General features: G+C 53.1%; 7 protein-coding genes across 7 annotated transcripts; 4 read left to right on the top strand and 3 right to left on the bottom strand.

Moving 5' to 3' along the window:
* Positions 1-1,225: 1,225 nt before the first annotated feature.
* Positions 1,226-3,434, top strand: N7482_001763 (F-box/WD repeat-containing protein; the record flags this gene model as incomplete). Its single annotated transcript, XM_056683888.1, has 4 exons — positions 1,226-1,585; positions 1,759-2,396; positions 2,460-3,171; positions 3,234-3,434. The coding sequence occupies 4 exons, from the start codon at positions 1,226-1,228 to the stop codon at positions 3,432-3,434; spliced, it is 1,911 nt and encodes a 636-aa protein (XP_056547494.1).
* A 1,326-nt stretch (positions 3,435-4,760) lies between these two features.
* N7482_001762 (putative C6 transcription factor) lies at positions 4,761-6,540 on the top strand (the record flags this gene model as incomplete). Its single annotated transcript, XM_056683887.1, has 3 exons — positions 4,761-4,820; positions 4,943-5,677; positions 5,740-6,540. 3 exons carry the CDS (start codon positions 4,761-4,763, stop codon positions 6,538-6,540), a joined length of 1,596 nt encoding a protein of 531 aa, XP_056547493.1.
* Positions 6,541-7,174: 634 nt separating this feature from the next.
* On the top strand, positions 7,175-8,373 carry N7482_001761 (putative mitochondrial phosphate transporter Pic2; the record flags this gene model as incomplete). Its single annotated transcript, XM_056683886.1, has 4 exons — positions 7,175-7,265; positions 7,440-8,090; positions 8,146-8,269; positions 8,322-8,373. The coding sequence occupies 4 exons, from the start codon at positions 7,175-7,177 to the stop codon at positions 8,371-8,373; spliced, it is 918 nt and encodes a 305-aa protein (XP_056547492.1).
* Positions 8,374-8,800: 427 nt separating this feature from the next.
* N7482_001760 (uncharacterized protein) lies at positions 8,801-9,658 on the top strand (the record flags this gene model as incomplete). The annotated part of the gene is made up of 2 exons (XM_056683885.1): positions 8,801-9,190; positions 9,317-9,658. The coding sequence occupies 2 exons, from the start codon at positions 8,801-8,803 to the stop codon at positions 9,656-9,658; spliced, it is 732 nt and encodes a 243-aa protein (XP_056547491.1).
* Positions 9,659-10,451: 793 nt separating this feature from the next.
* N7482_001759 (YagE family protein) lies at positions 10,452-12,074 on the bottom strand (the record flags this gene model as incomplete). Its single annotated transcript, XM_056683884.1, has 2 exons — positions 10,452-10,528; positions 10,583-12,074. The coding sequence occupies 2 exons, from the start codon at positions 12,072-12,074 to the stop codon at positions 10,452-10,454; spliced, it is 1,569 nt and encodes a 522-aa protein (XP_056547490.1).
* Positions 12,075-12,497: 423 nt separating this feature from the next.
* N7482_001758 (uncharacterized protein) lies at positions 12,498-13,615 on the bottom strand (the record flags this gene model as incomplete). Its single annotated transcript, XM_056683883.1, has 2 exons — positions 12,498-13,008; positions 13,071-13,615. The coding sequence occupies 2 exons, from the start codon at positions 13,613-13,615 to the stop codon at positions 12,498-12,500; spliced, it is 1,056 nt and encodes a 351-aa protein (XP_056547489.1).
* A 939-nt stretch (positions 13,616-14,554) lies between these two features.
* N7482_001757 (uncharacterized protein) lies at positions 14,555-18,811 on the bottom strand (the record flags this gene model as incomplete). The annotated part of the gene is made up of 9 exons (XM_056683882.1): positions 14,555-14,780; positions 14,837-15,129; positions 15,193-15,546; positions 15,995-17,398; positions 17,461-17,667; positions 17,724-17,876; positions 17,926-18,029; positions 18,103-18,629; positions 18,684-18,811. The coding sequence occupies 9 exons, from the start codon at positions 18,809-18,811 to the stop codon at positions 14,555-14,557; spliced, it is 3,396 nt and encodes a 1,131-aa protein (XP_056547488.1).
* Between the last annotated feature and the right edge of the window lie 79 nt (positions 18,812-18,890).

Below are 18,890 nucleotides of genomic sequence, written 5' to 3'. Positions count from 1 at the left end.
ATTTTGCTGTATAACTCGGGCGAGTGGTGGTGGTCATAATTGCATGTTTCTCTCTCGCGATCACATCGACGTAGCGTGACGTTGGACGCGGGTCAACTAAGCCTCTCGTGTGCCTCTATAAAATGCCGGGGTGACCCCTCGAATGTGCGTGCCCGTGGGCGATTCCCTCATTTTTCAATCACCATGCCCCAAGCAGGGTGATGAAAGCATTCGTCAATCTCGTCAGTCTGAATCATCCTCACGCGACGGAGTGTTCCACGGTCGACGCCTGCGAGCCGCCCGGTCGCCCACGGACTCGGGGCGAACTGCATGGTCGAAAGCATTGAACCAATCTATAGAACCAATATAGTTTATGTGGGGAGACTGCTGCTGATCTCTACACCTCTACAAGGCAGCCGGAGCAAGCCAGCAGGGGCAGGTCGCGCGCGCTTGCAAAGGCCTGGATCCTCGGCGCCAGGCGACCAGCGCAGGTTGGCTGCCCATTTGGCCCAAGCGGACCCATCTTTGGGCCGATCTAGGGACGTGAGGCTGCGCTTCGGCTCCGTTGCCTCATTGCCTCTGACGGATTTGAGATTCACCATCGCAGTGTACGGGTGTCTGGGTTGTCCGGGTTGTCCGTGCTGGAGCTCGTCTAGGAATTGGTCTCGTCGGGTGTCTCACTGCCTCCCAGCGCCACGACCCCAGCGGAGACAAAATGAGCCGGGTGGAATACAGTGTTTCATCGCCAGGAGTGGAGCCTTTGGGGGAGCTTGGCGGCTTTGTCAGTCGAATAGTCGAATGAAGACCCGCCGGTCACGACATCGACTCCGCCGGGAATGTCCCTTTCCTTGACCGTCCGCCTCTCCGCCATTCTTCTGCCTTTCGAGCTGGGTTTGCCTCGGGGAGGAGAAAAAAAGAAACCAACAGTTGAAGACCAAGACTCAAAAAGAACGGCCCAAGAATCCAGCGCGAGATCGGAGGCTCTGCGGCGCTCGTCTGACTCCATCTTCGACTCCCTTTTTACCCTCGGTCAACCGTTGCCAGCCCCCGATACGACTACACGCCCCTCATACCCGCTCTCCAAAATCCTCCTCCCCCAAACCCCCGACTACCAACCAAAGTGTTCCTGCTGGATGCCGGTCGGTGAACATCCGCCTTTCGCCCGGTACCTCTATACCAAACACTTGTGAACGAGCGGGTATATACCAGCGGGTCCGGGTTTCTCCCCCGTTCGGCGGCTCTCGCGATGGAATCCGACCCAGCCCTCAGCGACATGGCGGATGGACCGATCAGCTCGCAGCCCATGTCCGACCAGCTGGGCTCGCACTCAACCCCCTCGACGCGCGACTCCGTCTCCTCCTTCACCAGCACCCCCGCCCGTTCCTTAAGCGGCCCCAAGAAAACCGTCACCCCGATTACTGCGAACCTCCTGCCCTCAGCGCCCGCTTCTCCCCCAACCCCTGCGCCCAGCCCGACACCCCACCAGCGGCCGCCGAACTGGCACTCTAGCGATGAGGAGGAGAATACTTTCCTGTTGAATCTCCGCATCCACTTCAGTACCTTGTCCAACGCCCGCAAGCAGAAACTCCTCGAAGGTATCTTGGATGTATGCGATAGCCAGCAGCTGAGCTTTGTCTCGAGCTATGTTGGCCCCAGGTTACGAAAGGATCCATTCCAGGTGTTTCCGAATGAGTTGTGCTTGAGAGTAAGACAACGGCCAAGGCGATGATGAGGAGGAAAAGAGGTACAAGAAAGCTGACCACCTTTCACCCTGACTAGGTCCTATCCTTTATCGACGATCCTAAGACACTCGCCCGAGCATCGCAGGTATCCCGACGCTGGCGCGAACTTCTCAATGACGACATTACCTGGAAGAACCTCTGCGAGAAACATGCATACTCGGTGCGCCGCTTCTCGGAAGAGGATGACCTGGATTCGTTCACCGCCCGTTCGGTCGAGTCCAACTCCGGCTCGCGTGCCATGGCCAGCCTTCGACGATTAACAGCATCCAACAGCCAGTCTGTGGTCGAGGGTTCCCCCGAGCTCACCCGCACGCTGTCGGGCGAGTGGCTACCACCGACCACCTTCTCATCGCGACGGCGCCGAACCCGGCCAGTATCCTACCGGTCCCAGTTCAAGCAAAAGTATATGGTCGAATCGGCATGGAACAAAGGCGGCAGGTGCACTCAGCGCCATATTACCCCTGACCAGGGCGTGGTGACGAGCCTGCACTTGACCTCGAAATATATCGTCGTCGCCCTAGATAATGCCAAGATCCATGTCTATGATACCAACGGCGACAACCAGAAAACCCTCCAGGGGCACGTGATGGGCGTCTGGGCCATGGTTCCTTGGGACGACATTCTGGTGAGCGGAGGATGCGATCGGGAGGTGCGGGTGTGGAACATGGCGACTGGGTAAGTTTTGGGTTTCGTGCCGTTGGACTCACTGGGCGAAGCGAAGGCTAATCCCTTTACCAGGGCGGGAATCCACTTGCTGCGTGGTCACACGTCAACCGTTCGATGTCTCAAGATGTCCGATCGAAATACGGCTATTTCGGGGTCGAGAGATACGACCCTGCGTATCTGGGATCTGGCCACAGGAACGTGTCGCAATGTCCTGGTCGGGCACCAGGCTAGCGTGCGCTGCCTTGCCATTCACGGCGATCTCGTGGTGTCGGGTAGCTACGACACGACCGCGCGGATATGGAGCATATCTCAAGGTCGTTGTTTACGGACGCTGTCCGGCCACTTCAGCCAGATCTACGCGATCGCCTTCGATGGGCGGCGCATCGCAACGGGAAGCCTAGATACAAGCGTCCGGATCTGGGACCCGCATTCCGGACAGTGCCACGCTATCCTGCAAGGCCATACGTCCCTGGTTGGGCAGCTCCAAATGCGTGGTGATACTTTGGTCACCGGCGGCTCGGATGGCTCTGTCCGCGTCTGGTCGTTGACTAAGATGGCGCCTATACACCGGCTGGCGGCTCATGATAATAGCGTTACTAGTCTTCAGTTCGATAATACCAGGATTGTGAGTGGCGGCAGCGATGGCCGGGTCAAAGTGTGGAACTTGCAGACCGGCCAGCTACTGCGGGAACTGTCTAGTCCGGCGGAGGCGGTATGGAGGGTTGCTTTCGAGGAGGAAAAGGCTGTTATTATGGCGAGTCGATCTGGCCGAACGGTCATGGAGGTATGTTTGTTCCTTTGCATCGGAAATTATCACCTCTCTTACACTTGCTGATCGTTATACAGGTCTGGTCCTTCTCCCCGCCACCAGAAGACTCCGAGGACGCCATTGTCATCGAAAGTGCCTCCAGTACACCGGGCCTCAGCTCTACAGGCGACAGCGATTTCGCCGTCAACCCTCGCCGTCGTACGCTCTTCTCCGATCCCCCACCATCAATACCCTCCGTCGGCGACGGCGACCAACTCATGCCCGACGCGCCGTCTTAACCTAAGCCGCCCTTGAAAACGAAATCCTTTGTTGGAATATAGCCTGCGATCTACCCACCTAACGACTACGGATATCCCATTGTTTGTGTACCAGCGTCGGGGATTCTATTCTTTTGATCCCTCCTCTTATCCCCTCTTGAGCATTTTTGGTTCCTGTTTCCTTTTTCCGAATGAGCAGTGGGCGCCTCGTCCCCTGGTCCATTCCGTCCGCCATGCTCGGTCCGTTCTAGAGCAGCGAGCGGTTGCATATTTGGTGTTGCACATTCTTGATTTATCCCGTTGATCGTGGAAAACTGCCCGTCATCTGTGGCGTTTGAATCTTTGTTGTGGGGAGGTGGTCTATCATCCAGCAGTCTCGATCTTGAGCTCGATTTTGATCGACATTTATCATTTTATAGTTGCCAGCTTTGGTCTGGTGTAAGTCATTTCGGAGTCAAATATCCTGTTTGCTTTGGGTACTGATGATACCTTGGCCTTGGGACTGTGTTTTATAATATTTTAAACATTCATCGGCCGCATCTCTATGCACTTGAATGAACTGCATGTCCGCTTGATTCTTGATTCTTGATTTCTGACCCTACCCGGATGCACCTGCAGCGCAATGAGTAATTACCTTGACCACCTATTCAGCACGAGCGTTTGCATGATGACTTAATGCTCTCGGCATAGATGGGTCCCTTTCCAGTGCTCGATGACTGGTACGTAGTTTTCATAAAAAAAGATTCCGCTTCTCGGGTGACCGGAGGCCTATCTACCGCAGCCGCGACGCCACAAGGCAAGCCGTTCCTACCCACGAACTATTACAGTCAGGTGAGCCGATTTTGAGGCACGTTACTGTCTCATCTGTGTTGTTTCACCATTCCAAACACAATCTCAGCTCAAAAGCGATCATCCGAAGGATATTATATCGCACCTCACGGACAAAGAAAAGCTGACTAATGCCCAGTGCAGCTAACGTTAGTTATCCACACTTCCGTTGCAAAAGAAGCTTCCAAGTCGACGTCGATCTGAATCTCATCTTACCTTATTCCGATCTAGGCACTTGACTAGTTCACCCCGGGTAGTGCGATTTGGATATTTCGCTTGAGGTCAAATCGTGCATCTCGTTCCTTACGATGCACACATGCGCTGCGCGGACCAAGCAGCCGAGTTGATCTGTACATCGTTTGGTGATAAGCGTGCCGACCCCCCGGCTGTGGAACCCCCTTCCCCCAGATCTATAGGAGCGGAGCCTTTCTGCGCACTTACCGGTCCGGAGTATACCTCATTCCATTGCCTTTTTCGGAGTTTTGTGTCTGCTTGTGCTGGTTGAGCTGGGCCTGAACAATGGTCTATGGGGGTAAACCGAGCACCGGATGTTACCTGTGTCGCAAGCGAAAAATCAAGGTAAGAAAAAACCCGACCGCGGGGGCTGTATTGCTGTTGCTGGGCCCTTTGTGATGACTGTTGCAATATCCAATTGTCGTGGTTATTAAATTGGCAGGCGACAAATACTGACTACTTTCTAGTGTGATGAAGCCCGCCCCAGTTGCCGGAACTGTGCTATCTATGGACGCCCATGTCCTGGCTACCGGCCTGATGCGGTCTTTCGCAACGAGACCAGGAAAGTGGAACGATTAGCAAAGAAAGATATTAGCTCCAGCTCTAGTTCTTCTGCTATTGACCGCCAAGCGCACACACCAACAGCACAGTCATCCGCTCTCGGGGAGAAGCAAGGACCTCCCCATGAAGAGTCTGCATTGACTCTGCATCGCGTAGCGGACGCAACCTGGGAACAGCGCGCGCTATGCTACTTCTTCGACCAGTTTACGATCACCGGCGAAGGCGAAGATGGCATGGGCCATCTCGAGTATTTACCCCCGCTATACGCACGCTGTGGCGATAGCAGTGCGCGCGGCGAGATGTCGCCGTCCACTTGTCTCCGGTGGGCGGTGGACGCAACGGCACTGATGACTCTTGCCAACGTTGCACATGCACCATCACTCATGGTCAAGGCACGGCAGGGGTATGGTAAAGCCATCCGCAGCTTGCGAGAAGCTCTGACCTCGCCAGACCAAGCAGCTAAGGACGAGACCTTTGCTTCTGTGGTGCTTCTTTCGTTATATGAGGATATCACCGGCGAGCGGAATGGGTTGTTTAGTTCCCATACCGCGGGGTTCGAGTTTCTCATGAAACTGCGAGGTGAGGGCCAACTGGATCATCGACGCGGTCGTGATATGTTTAATTTTGCCTATGCACACACGGTATGTCACGATTCCATGCTGTTTCATGCCCAGCTATATCAACTCTGATGATCTTGAAACAGTACGTTGAGATCCTCGCGCTGGGAGACAAGCCCAGATGTGATATCGACTGGGTTTTGGGACTGCTGGATGAGAACGACCCCATTGAGAGTCTAATGCTCGCGGCATCCAAGCTTAGCCAGCTCTCCCTGTCCATGCAAGCTAGCCCCAGCCCACCCGACCAGGCGATGGTCGAATCGTGGATTGCCGCCGGCCAACAGTGTGAATTTGAGCTCTCCCAGTGGACGCTTCACCTCCCTGGTCGCTGGTTACCGTTAGTGGTCTACTCCGCACAGGGCGAACCCCTCCTCACCTACAACCGCATCTCCATCGCCGTGATCTGGAACTACTACCGCGCTGTCCGTGTCATGCTACAGCAACTCCTCTTCAACCTCAACCGTACCCTCCTCTCAATCATACAGAAGAATAAACGCCCCGGGGACCCGCCCTCGCAGGCCGAGTCCAACCTCGACGAGAGTAGCCTGCGGGCCGTCATTCAGGAAATGACCACCGACACCTGCCGCAGCATCCCTTTCGCCCTGTCCGAAGTCGACACCCTCGGCCGCCCTACGAACCCAAATGACAATAAGTACCCGATGCGCGCCGCACAAGGCTACGGTCTGATCTGGCCACTGTGGTACATCTTGTCCTGCGGCATGCCGACCCCGACCCAGGTCCATCAGATCCGCACCGTGCTGTCACGGGTCGGATCTTCACTCGGCATTAAATTAGCTCTGCTGCTTGCTGGCGAGGCAGAACGCATGCGTGGGGATGCCAACTCCTTTCAAACTCCTGTGGTCGGTCCCTCCGGTCGGCAGGAGTGACATTGTTTTATTGCATAGATGGGAACCGGGGTGTTCAATTCATTGTGGCATATATTTGGATCGGTCTGGAAACATTTGGGTGAATTGGCCTGGCGGGATTTAGATACCAGAACGCCCCTTCCGACGACACTATCCTGGACAGGAACGCGTGCGGAGTGCTAATGTACATGCTCATGACTGGTTTTGTATACAATCGACGAGCCGGAGAGCTGACGCGGAGTCGGCGGCCGCGCGGATCTCATGACGTCATCGTGGAGGACCCTTCCACTGCAGTAGGGCGGATAGCTGGATAGTTCGGGCATCAAAAGGCTAGTCTAGTGCACGAGATTTACAGGGGAAATCTTGATCAGGAACGGGGTATGGCCTGGCTGGCAGGCTGGTTGAGCGGAGCGAGTTCCTGGGAAGATCGAGGGAGTGATAAGCCCTGGCCCAGAGGGTGCCGAGAGAGCCGTCTCGTCGCAACCATGCATTGTGGATAAGCAGTGCATGGGAGGTGCACTGACGCCATTTCTTCCCTGCCAGGACTTGTGCTCGCTTTCTCTCGTCTTGTTCTTTCTATTCTTCCTGTGCTTCTGGCTACCCTCCCTCTTCATTCTTTTTCAGTCCGTGCTCGGTCGAGCAATAATTCAGAAGCATGGCCCTGCAAGATCGCAAGCTTCCCTTTGGGCTAATCGAGCCCAACTCCACCAAGTACTTCGCCAGCTGTGCCTTAGGCGGCATTATCGGTATGTCTCCTCCTGGCTCTGCTGGATCCAACAATCAATGCGACTGCGATTGTGACTGCGACTAACCAAAGACTTCGTGACTGCGCTCAGCTTGTGGTAGGACCAATCCGAGCTCTTATCAGCTCTATCCGCTTTCCCCTCACTCCAATTGACATGACATCTCGTCTCCGACAGGACCAACCCACACTGCCGTAACACCTCTGGACCTCGTCAAGTGCCGTCGCCAGGTCGATCCCAAGATTTATTCCTCCAACATCTCTGCATGGCGCTCCATCTTCGCCAAGGAAGGCCTGCGCGGCGTCTTCTTCGGCTGGTCGCCCACCTTCCTGGGCTACTCGTTCCAGGGCGCCGGTAAATATGGCCTCTACGAGTATTTCAAGCATCTGTACGGCGATCAGCTATTCCCACAAACCAACCGCACCTTTGTCTTCCTGGGCGCCTCCGCATCTGCCGAGTTCTTCGCCGATATGGCGCTGTGCCCGCTTGAGGCCATCAAGGTCCGCATGCAGACGACTCTACCGCCCTATGCGAACAACTTGCGCGAGGGGTGGAGCCGTGTTGTCACGAAGGAGGGGATGGGCGGTCTCTATAGGGGGCTGTACCCATTGTGGGCTCGTCAGATCCCCTACACCATGACCAAGTTTGCGACTTTCGAGGAGACGGTGAACCAGATCTATAAGTATCTGGGTAAGCCCAAGGAGAGCTATGGCCAGATGACCCAGACTGGTGTGAGCTTCCTGGGTGGATACATTGCCGGTATCTTCTGTGCGGTTGTCAGTCATCCGGCCGATGTCATGGTGAGCAAGTTGAACGCCGATCGACAGCGTGAGTATCAACCCTTGGAGACGCAGGGTGGATATAGGCTGATAGCTTCGAACAGCTGGTGAGGGTGCCATGAAAGCTGTCTCTCGAATCTATGGCAATATCGGCTTCTCAGGCTTGTGGAATGGCCTGCCAGTCCGTATCGTCATGCTGGGCACACTGACTGGCTTCCAGTGGTTGATGTAAGTTGCATTCCTCGAGCTCTAATGAGCCTGTGGCTAACATGTCAACCAGCTATGACTCGTTCAAGGTCTTCCTGGGTCTCCCCACCACTGGTGGACATTAGATAGAAGCACAGAGTTGATCGTGCAAGCGTGTAGCTTTTCAGTGTCTTAGCTAGTTTGTTGTTGAATGAAATGCATTCACCGCCTTTGATATCGCGGCAGAAACAATATCGCGGCATGGAAACGTTAAGACTCCTTCATCTCCTTGCACGCCAGGATCCGGGCTTGGACTGCTCTCTGCGACTCTTCACTGCCTCTATCCCCCCTGATATCTCGGTGTCCCCTACAAAGGCGGCGCGCTTGCTCCTCCCGACCTCCGCCCTCTCCGCCTTGCTTTCCACCCTCCGTCCCCACCGCATCCACGCCGAGCCTACACCTCCATCCATCCATTGACCCCCAATTCCAAAGACAACCCAGCCCAAAGCATCCCATTTATACCTCGGCTATCCCATTTTCCCCCAATTCCAACCCTCTCTCACCCTCACCACAATGGAAACACGCCCCCCAACCACCCACTCCTCCGCCAATCCGCCCAGCGTCGAGATCGCCTACAAGCGCAAATGCGCCGCCTTGAAGAAGCGCCTCGCCGAGGTCGAGGCCGAGAATGAGCTCATGCGCACCCGCAACCGCCGCGGCTACCAGTACATCCAAAAAATGCGCCTCGAATCGTGCATGTTGCTCGAGCGCCTCGCCAAAGTCACCGGCATGGCTGAGGAGGCCGCGGCCGGCACTGCAGACCCGGAGTTGCGCGCCCGCGCGGCGGCGATGATGTCCAATGCGGCGGTGCTGAACGGGCTGAGCGCCGGGGCGTCGCAGGGCGGGAATGGTGGGTATCTTGAGGATGACACCGAGGGTAGTTCGGATGAGCAGCCTCCTACGGTACGTTCCCATTGCCCTGGCCTACTTGCTCTGTCTTAAGAATCTTCCTGTCTGGTATCTGTGGATATGGCAATGCATCTATCTGTATGCGATCGGGTTTGACGAGCGCCGCTAACTCCCCATCAGCCCGAAGAACGCCCTCTCCGCGTCAAGCGCTCTCGCAAATCAAACATGCCCGCTGACAACGCCGGTGAAGACGATACTCCCGCCCAAGACAATGACGGTGAGGTCGGTGATGGTGATGCGAACTCATCCCTTCCACGCCTCGCCCCGGCCCCGAGCCAGCAAGATCTCACCTCGTCATTCCGCGTGCAGCCTGGCAGTAATGGGGCCCGGGACAGTGAGGCTCCTGCCGACGGGGAGAACCAGGAGGCACAGTCGGAAGCGCAAGCTGGAGAGACCGGTGCTGAGTCTGCGGCTACACCTATGGATGTGGATAGCAAGGAACCCAAGGTGGAGCGGGGGTAGAGAGTGGACTTGGTGATGTTGTTTCATTGCTGGGTGAGGTTTCTTCTTTTCATTCGATTGTGGCTTTTCTGATTTCTTTCCGAACACCGGCTATGGTTTCTTTTATTTCATCCTTGGATCTTTCATAAAGCGCTGGTTATGGGTTTTAGTGCTTTTGTTTTGATGGCTTGCTCTTTTTTATTATTCTTTTTTTTTTTTGCAAGCCCTACTATTGTGTCTGGATATGATAAAACAATACCAAAATCATTATTCAAAGATGAACTTGCTTTCTCTAAAGCCGTGGACCTTGGTCTGTTCATGCATTCCACTAGCAAACTGTAAATCTGGACCGATATGGATGAAACGGATGTAGGAACAAAAATATCCCGTTTATAGTGCAAGTTGAACGCCATAAATCCAGTCCCTCTTCAGTAAGAAGCCCACCCTAACACCAATACCAGTAAGAAGACAGACAGGATTATGGTAACAATAGAATCGCCTCTTCTTCTTTTCTTCATGTACAGGAAAGATGGCTCCGAGGTCGGGAAGTGGTAATACAGGGAGATGTTGAGAAACTTGGTTGTTGTACGGTCGGCCAGAGATTTGGTAACGTAAAGGGCTTGTGGCTAGTTGCGGTAGCACTGCTCACTATTTTTGGGGCCAAGGCAGGGTTGTCAGTTGGGTTGGTGTATCACATCGGAAGGCTTTGCCGTACAGGTGTGCAAGGGACATGGGGCCTTGTATTTTTTCAAGTACCCATCGAGGTTGTTGGTAACCTGCTTCTTTTCGTTGCATAGAGATACAACATGCCAGCTTAGTCGACGCCGGCGTATAGGTCGACGACAATATTGATGGCAGCAACCAAGATCTCGGCTGCAATTAAAACGATGACTAGGCCTCAAAGTTAGCACCGACCTAGAATATGAGTTCCTCACAAATGCTTACCAATCCATTCAAGGTATTCGCCATGGCGGTGCGTCAATTGATCCTTCAGCACAGCCAGAAGATCTGCAATGACATCCAGTCGCTCAGTGAGCAGACTGACTCGCTGGTCCATTTCCAAATAACTACGAACAGCCTGATACACAGGCTCCAGTTGTGGTTCTGCCCAGAAAAGCTCCGGGCTATCTAGGACAGATCCTTGTAAGTGGATATTGATTCGCAAAATGAACAGTTCGCCAATTTGCATGTTAATTTGCCGGCGCGTGAGATTAACACTGCCAGTTTGGGCAATCTGAGCAGGTAACGGCGCGGTGTCGGCAATGGTTTCAGATAGCAAGTCTTCAAAGAGAGAGGTCTTGACCGACTGAGCCAGCGCGTGCGAAATTGCCAGCTTGATCATATGATTGCGCGGATCACGCAGAGAGATGAAATCATTGTATATCTTCGCCTGGTATTCGCGGGCATAGTAGAAATTGAAATTCTCAATCTGGGTATCATCGGGACTCAAGATGGAGGTCGCAAACTTCGATATATCAGACAAGAAGCGGGATTCTTGTGCAGGAGTCATGCCCCATATGACCACAGTGCCATAGTCGAAAAGGAAGACTTCAGGTGTGTGAATGGTGGTGTCGATTTCAAAAGGCTGCTCGTCGGATTGTGGAGTGGAAATTGCGCGTTCGGAATGGACATCGCCAGGATGGCCAGCTTCATCGTGGAAGTCGATGAGATCTTCCCTTCGGGATTTTGTATTATCCTCCACTTCCACCGCACTGTCTGAGTACCTCCGCTCGCTGGGCCGTCGCTCATGGTGTCCATTGCCTCCTGCACCAGGGAACATCCGATTCCCTTTCTGCTTCTCTTCGTACTGATAGTCGAATGGCGAATAGACACACTCGTCAAACAGCTTTGGGTTCGCACCGCGAGTTTTAGCGCGGGATTTCAGAAACTTGATCACGCCTTCCAGTCGGTAGGAGTTGGCCGTGCAATATGCGGTGACTCGAGGAATGCGATCACGGTCGGCTTTTCCCAGTCGGGCGGCATGGCTGCGGGCTGCAGGCTCTTTAATGCGGGTGATTTGTGAATAGACATCTCGAGGGAAGTCTCCGTCAAACTCCTCTTCCTCTTCGGCAGTGATAGGGTCGGGAAGTAGCTTGAGCTTCTGTGCCTTCTTGGTGGTACGCTGGGGTCCAATCTTGGGAGCGACCGGCTGCGGTGCGGTGAATGGAGCACCATGGCTGTTGCGACGCCGGAGTTTGCTGTTCAAGGCCGAGAGCATGGGCTGGCTGCCCGGGCGAGGGTGTCCACCAGTAGCATTGATATTTTGAACCGGGGGTGAGCCGGTCTGCAGAGGACGAAAAGTGGGATCGGAGATGGTACCGCCGTAAGTACTGATTGTCGTCAGCGGATTGAACGTCACCGACCGCGATGTTCGGGTTGCCCGCGGTGACGGATTCGCTTGAGGCAATAAGGGGGCTTCTTCTGCCGCAGAAGACATGGTGGCTGAGCAGGCGACAGAGGCGCCGCAGGGGAGGGAGAATGAGGAGCGTTGAAGCTGGGAAAAGTCAGAGCTTCCAAGGTTGGAGCTTCTCCCCACGTGAATTGTAGGAGTCCCCACCCTTAATAATCCCCGTAGGAGGAGATCTGCAGCGCCGTTTCTGAGGTGGAGAAGGAAGGTAGGACATGTCTTGTCACGAGTTCCAGACGATTTATTCCCGATCAATCATTCTCAAATAGTCTGGTACAATCGGAAAGTGCATTGCATAATATTCATACTTGATTTAAATACCCATCAAAGGGGGTATGGTGATGTATATACAGTAGCCACTCCATCAATCAGAATGCAGATTGTAGAAATTACCCATTGACCATGCTATAATGCGCCTTTTAAAACTGTTTTGAAATCAGAGAAACCGTCATTTCACCGCCGCTTAAAGCCCGAAGAGCCGCCTGCTGTCCTCCGCAACCCGTTGACGTGCGCTGTGCTCTTTTGCTGCTTGAGCCAACCCTCCTTCAGACCCCGCCCGCTCTTGGAGGCCTTGGGCGGCAGCGCAGGCTTCGAGCTTGGTTTCGCAGATGGAGCATCGAGTACGCGAATAGTCACATCGCCCACTTGGACATCCTTCGGCGCTTTCTCTGTCTTATCCAAAAACCTCAGCTTATTCGATTTCTTGGGAATTACAAATCCGAAGTTATCCTCGGCGGGGGGTGTCGGAGGCCGGACGACCGGTTCGGCGTTCAGAATATCATCAGGAAGCAAAGCAGGGAGGGCGCGTCGCCGTGCATCTTCGGTGCTGGAGCCCTGGAGAGTAGCGGTGCTTTCGGACAGAAGATCCTCGCTGGGAGCGGAAGGTTCCTTCGGTTTGAACTTGGCTTGCAACTTGCGGTGCTCATCGAGCTTTCTCCGCTTTTCCTTCTTCAGTTGTTCTTCTCTATATGTGGTGTAAGTAAAAAAGACATGGGAGCTAGTTGGCTGCAAGCAAATGGGACATACAGTAACTTTGCCTTTTCCTGCTTCTTGGCCTGCTCCTTGATCTTCAATAGCTGGGCAGAATTGTCGATCGTCTCGGGTGCATCGTCATCGCTATCCTCTTCGTCTTCGTCCTGAGCAGGCTTCTCCGGGGCTGCATCGGACAGACTCTCCAGCACGGCGGGCTCCGGGTCCTCGCTGCCAAATCGGAAGTGCTTCTTAGGCTCCGAGTCCTCTCCATTCGTAGCTGGCTCCTTCGGAGTACCGATTGTGAGATCTTCAGCTTCGTTGGTCGCACCCTCCGCTTCCAGGATATTCTTCTTCCTGCGCTTGATCTGCTTGTTGTTCGTCTTTTCAGAGGTTACAGGCTGGGCCTTGCGCTTTCCATGCTTTCCAACACCATTTATGGTCGGCTCCTCGGTCGGTGTGGACATAACAGTCCCTCGTCTAGTGGCGGTCACCATGTCGGATGTGGTTGCGGCGGAGGCGCCAGCAGGATCTGCGAGTGCGTCTTGAGACTCGTGTCGCGCAAATAGACCCTTAGCCGCAGTGACAAAGTTGGAGAACATAAAGCACAACGAGAACAAAAGAGGAAAAGGCGCGAGTCCCAAGGGGAAGGTACTTGTGATTGAGCTGCAGCGGTGATGCGCCAGCCAAAAAAAATCGCTCGGTCTTAAAATTTCCCGACTCCACAAAGTCTTGGCGCTGTCGATCTATAGGTTATCATGTGCCGACCAAGTTCATGGTAATAGTGCATTAAACTGATTCGAGAAGAAGAACTATAAGGTGAAATGTCTTCTGCAACTCTCCCGACTATAATAATAGCTTAAAGTCGTCATTGGTAGCTATTACCCTTGATAATAGCGGCAAATTCCTAACGTTCCGACAAGTTCCAAGTGCAGCCCTCTGGTGCTCTCTCTGCTCCTGAGGCCTCAGGTAACTCAAGAGCAGGCTCAAATACTGCAGCAGATACTTTGAATGAAATGACCCTAGTCCTCGAGATAGTTATAAGGGGTAAAGAGGCTATTTCCTAATTTTCCAGGATAAGACTCGCAGGCCGTGCAGGTGTCGATCGTATATTGAACACCTTGTATGGGCAAGATACTGGTATCCTGGGCAAATAACTGATTTTTCATCCCAATATACGGTAATGCCGCGATAGTCAGGGGCTCATCGTCGCCAGATATTTCATTGCCAGCCTCCGCGTTCACCATCCTTTCTAGGGCATACTTGATGATGCAGTTGTTATGGGCCTCGATGCCGGCTCAGAACGAACTCTTGCAAAAGGTCAATCTCTTTTACCAACTCAACAATAGTAAAAGTTAGATTTAATTTGAGAGTTTTTAATTTTCGATGTCAATGCCTTGTAGGCGACGCAATTGGTATCTCAATCAAGGCTCATACTCCGAAACACCGTACATTACAACCCGATTCTTTTCAGCCAAATCCAACGCCGGTGCCGTCCATGCAAACGAACAAACACATATGCAAAAAATGCGCTGTACAAATTAGATATTTCCACATAAAGCAGCGGCCATTTGTTGCCGCTCCATGGCTTCCTCCTTGGAGTTTATAAAGTCATCCTCGCCAATGTCACTGGCATCATCCCAGATTTTTGACCACTCATCCGCGTCATCTCCACTCACAGTCCACATGCTTTCTCTCAAGCGTTTGTTCCGCTCGCGGTCTTCCTCGATTCTCTGCTCGATTTGTCGTTTGTCCACGCGCATGCCGCTGGTCTTCGTGTTGCGTGGGGTCCCAGTCTTAGACCTGGCACTATCCCGCGAAACCCCTTCATCATCCATATCATAATGCTCCGGGGGTTGTCACGGTCTTTGAGCGCTGCGTCGATCTCAGCCACGCTTTCAGCGGAGAGGACCTCTTTGCTCTGTAGGTTGCCTAGTACTCGTCGAACGTGCTTCACGTTTGCTGCACCCGTTCCATCGGGTGGTACGACTGCATCCACCACGCGTAGAATGTCACGCTGCATCATCCGGACGTACGGAAGGTGGTCTTCTTTCGTGGCCATTTCGCAAAAATGCTCGATGAAGGACATGATGTTGGCTCGGTTGTTCATATTATTCTGCAAAACGAAGACCCAATTAGCACCAGTTCATCAAGTACCCTTCTAAGACATTACACGTACCCTCTCTAACTGTTCTAGAATGCATGAATGGAGGTCCTCGTCCAAGTCGCGGTACTTCAAGGCATAATGAGCGGCTTTCTGCGAGGATGTGACCGAAGCGCTGAGATGCTGGAGCTGCTGCGTGAAGCGCATCCGCACTTCAAACGGATCAACCATCATGTTGTCGACCAATATAAATTTGCTCGCTAGAAGAACGTCCCGCGGAGCGATTGACTGGCCCGCCATCGGATTATCGGCGATCAGGAGCGGTGGACTGCGGCAGAACGATGCGGGGCGCATGGACCACCGCGCAAGCAGGGCTGCGGTGAGGTGGTTGAGAAGGCTGAGGGTGAGAACGAGAGTGGTCGAGAGGTTCTGAGTTGATAGTCTTCGTGGAAGGTGCGTGTTGGGGACAGCTTTTGGCCCTCGACTCGGGAATTTGACGAATGTGCTCCAGCTCAAAGTATGTTGTTGGGTGGTGAATTCCTAGGCCTACATCCCAAAACATATATACCTGCGGAAAGAAAGATAAACTGTTCAGTACCCCCAAACACCTCACTTCAGCCTTGAATTTTAAGAAAAGAACAGAGATTCACTATAGCTGCCTAGACAGACATGCAGGTTTCAGACATTTCTAAACATATATTCATGAGAAATTTTACAGCAAACCGATGGTCTAGCGACTGAGGTATTAATCCTCCAAAAAACACCATGCAAGAAATCCTTGTACAAAGTTAATGTGGGAAAGCAGTGATCATCATAGCGAGTCTCGCGGCAGGGAGCCACTGAGACTGCTTCTTTCATCACCATGGAGCAGCCCGACCTCTTCGGCCCCATGGCTATCCTGGAATTCATCGCCTCGAAGGGCCTCTTGCCGTCGGAACTCGACCCCGTTGAGCACCGACCAGACATCCTTCTTGGTCAACAAGCCTTGTAATATTCCCTTGTTAGCAAAAAGGACATATCGCAAACCAAGCCGCTGGAACATCCGTAGCACGATCAGGAAACTGATATTACTATTGAGCGTGATGGGGGTTTGGTCCATCCAGGGTCGAAGATCCAGCGTTTCTACAGGGTCTGCAAATGGCTGGTGCGCGAAAAACACCTGGGTTTCTTCAGAGAGGTTGCGATTGGCGGGAGAGGTGGAGTGTTTCAGAGCGAAGGAAAGCTCGTTGCGTGTGATATAGCCAAGGAGAATCGGCGTTGAAGTTTCGGAGACCACAGGGAAGCCGCGATAGGTGGTATTGGCAACGAGGGCTTGAAGCGAGCCAATGGTATGGCCGGTTGCAGTGATGACAGAGAGATCATCGACAACGGTCATCACTCGCCGAGCATAGACATCTGGTGGGGTAGTGTCGTCGCGGTGATCCAGGAAGGGATATTCTTTAAGCTGAATCCATGATTCGTAGATACCGCGCTTCCCGAAGATATCACCACACCATTTTGACAACATGACGGCGATCATAATTGGGATGACATAGGTCAACGCGCCTGTCAACTCGAACATGATAACGACAATGGAGAGAGTCATTCTAGTCGCACCACCTAGGGCAGAGGCTGCGCCAATAATCGCATATAAGCCAGGCGTCACACATGGAATGTCGGGTTCGCATTTAGCGAAGAGGAATGCTTTCGGATAGGCTTCCTGCCACATTCGAACGAGTATCCCGAGAGCACGACCGTACAATGCACCAATGGCAACGGATGGAAGAATGATACCGGCCGGGATATCGAGACCAAAGGTCACGGAAGCAAGGAAGAAGGCGAGAACGGCAGCCACTAATAGAATAGCGACCACACCGAATGCCTTCGATCCAGTAACGCAGAGACCAAATCGATCGTATGTTTCGCTGCTGCATTCTGCAAAAAGGGCCTGGACAAGCTCTGAGTTTTGAGCTCTCATAAAATGATTCGGGAAGTTGATCAAGGCCGTCAGAAGAGCAATTACGACCACCTCAACAATTGGTCGAGAAAAGGACCGAGATCGTCGCCATCTGGCGATCTTGATATTTAAACGAATAAGGAATGCTCCGAAGAGACCGCCGATGATACCAAGAATAATAAACGGAATGACCTCAAAGCGGTGCCACCCCCGAGTGTAAGTGACCTGGTACAGCACGATCTTTCCAGTGCGGAATGGGTTCAGTGCTTGCAACGTGACGGCGGCGACCATGGCGCAGACAAAGCTCTGCCACATCGTCTTGTCTGGAAAGTAATATGATAATTGCTGTAGAAGGTTAGCGACAACAGGCGATATTAAGCCAAGAACTAAGATCGACCCGTGCTTACCTCCAAGCTGAAAAGGACACCTCCGATGGGAGCACCGAAAGCAACAGAAATACCAGCTGCAGCCGCAGCAGAGAGTACCTCGCGTTTCCTCGCCTCGTTCCCATTAAGGCTGTCAAAGGGCTTCATCATGATGTTGGCACAGCAGCATGCAACGTGCACTAGCGGGCCTTCCTTCCCGAGCCAAAGACCTGATGAAACTGCGAGGCACTGGTAAAACTTGTAAGTGGTCAAATCGGTCTCGCGAAGGGGTGATGGAAACATACCAGCCCAAGCGACTTGATGGTCAGCGTCCACGGCCCCATCAAGTGCCGAATGACGGTTCCTCCGAGTACCGTTTTAATCTCGGGAATTCCACTGTGCCTTGCATAAATGGCGAATCTCCGTACCAAGAGGCAGGCACATAGAGCGAATACCACCTTTGTTTTTGTTAGGTCTCTTTTGACATACAGATATAAGCTGACATACCGAAAAGACGGTGTAGAAGATGTACTCGACAGTGTACCGACCTCCAGTCGAAGATACACCCAGAGCAGTTCCCCATGACGTCCATTCCATGCACTTTGTATAGTCTAATTCCATCAGGATTGGTTAGCTTGCAGAACAAGACGAGAGACGCCTAGGAGCGGCAAGTATATGCGTTACCATCTAGCCCCCAGCAGCAAAAGCTTCGGTTCAAATAGAACTTGCCGCCACCACTGCCACTTTTGCAGTAGCCTGTCTTCAGATCCCCTAGCCAATCCGTCGCAATATCAATCGCTGCAGCAATGATTCCGACTGCAATACCGGTCGCAATGAGGACAATCCAAACATTGCTGGCTTCTACGACCCTGCGTACATAGCCAACAATACCTTGGCCGCTGGAGTATAGGAGCCTCTTTCGTTGGCGTTCCTTTGTATACTCATAGATCCAATCGATAGCGGTGAAATCGTCGTAGCCAACTCGACGGCCGGGTCCTTCCACATACCAGTCCAGGGGACCGCCATCTTTGGAGTTCGGATCTCCATGCAGCTCAGCTGATAGATTGGGTTCTAATGGCGAGGCATCTCCATTTTGTCCCCCTTCGGGTCTTGAAAAGCCAAATCCAAAGTCCGAACCGCCGGCGGTATTCGAGAAGAGGCTGGATAAGCTGAAACGGGACTGTCGTTTTTGTTTTCGTTTGAAGGAAATTCTGCAAAGAATGGGATATGAGGAAGCGAAGTAATACCCAAGGAATCATGCTCACGGTTCAAACCCCTCCGCGCCTCGACTGGCATCTCGAGGTAGGGTGTTTCCAGTTTCCTGTTCCGGTTGAGCTGGTTGTGTCGCGTAAGGTTGACCATCGCTTCCCGAGCTCTGACCGGTCATTGACATCTTGAACCATCAACGCCCCAGAAAGCCAGCATCTCCCGACAGAAAATAAGATAGCGAGGACCACGTCGTTGCTGCAGAC

The sequence above is a fragment of the Penicillium canariense genome (assembly GCF_028826845.1).
Source record: "Penicillium canariense strain IBT 26290 chromosome Unknown utg000001l_segment0_segment0, whole genome shotgun sequence".
NCBI classification, from domain to species: domain Eukaryota; kingdom Fungi; phylum Ascomycota; class Eurotiomycetes; order Eurotiales; family Aspergillaceae; genus Penicillium; species Penicillium canariense.
This window is presented reverse-complemented; position numbering and strand designations above follow the sequence as displayed.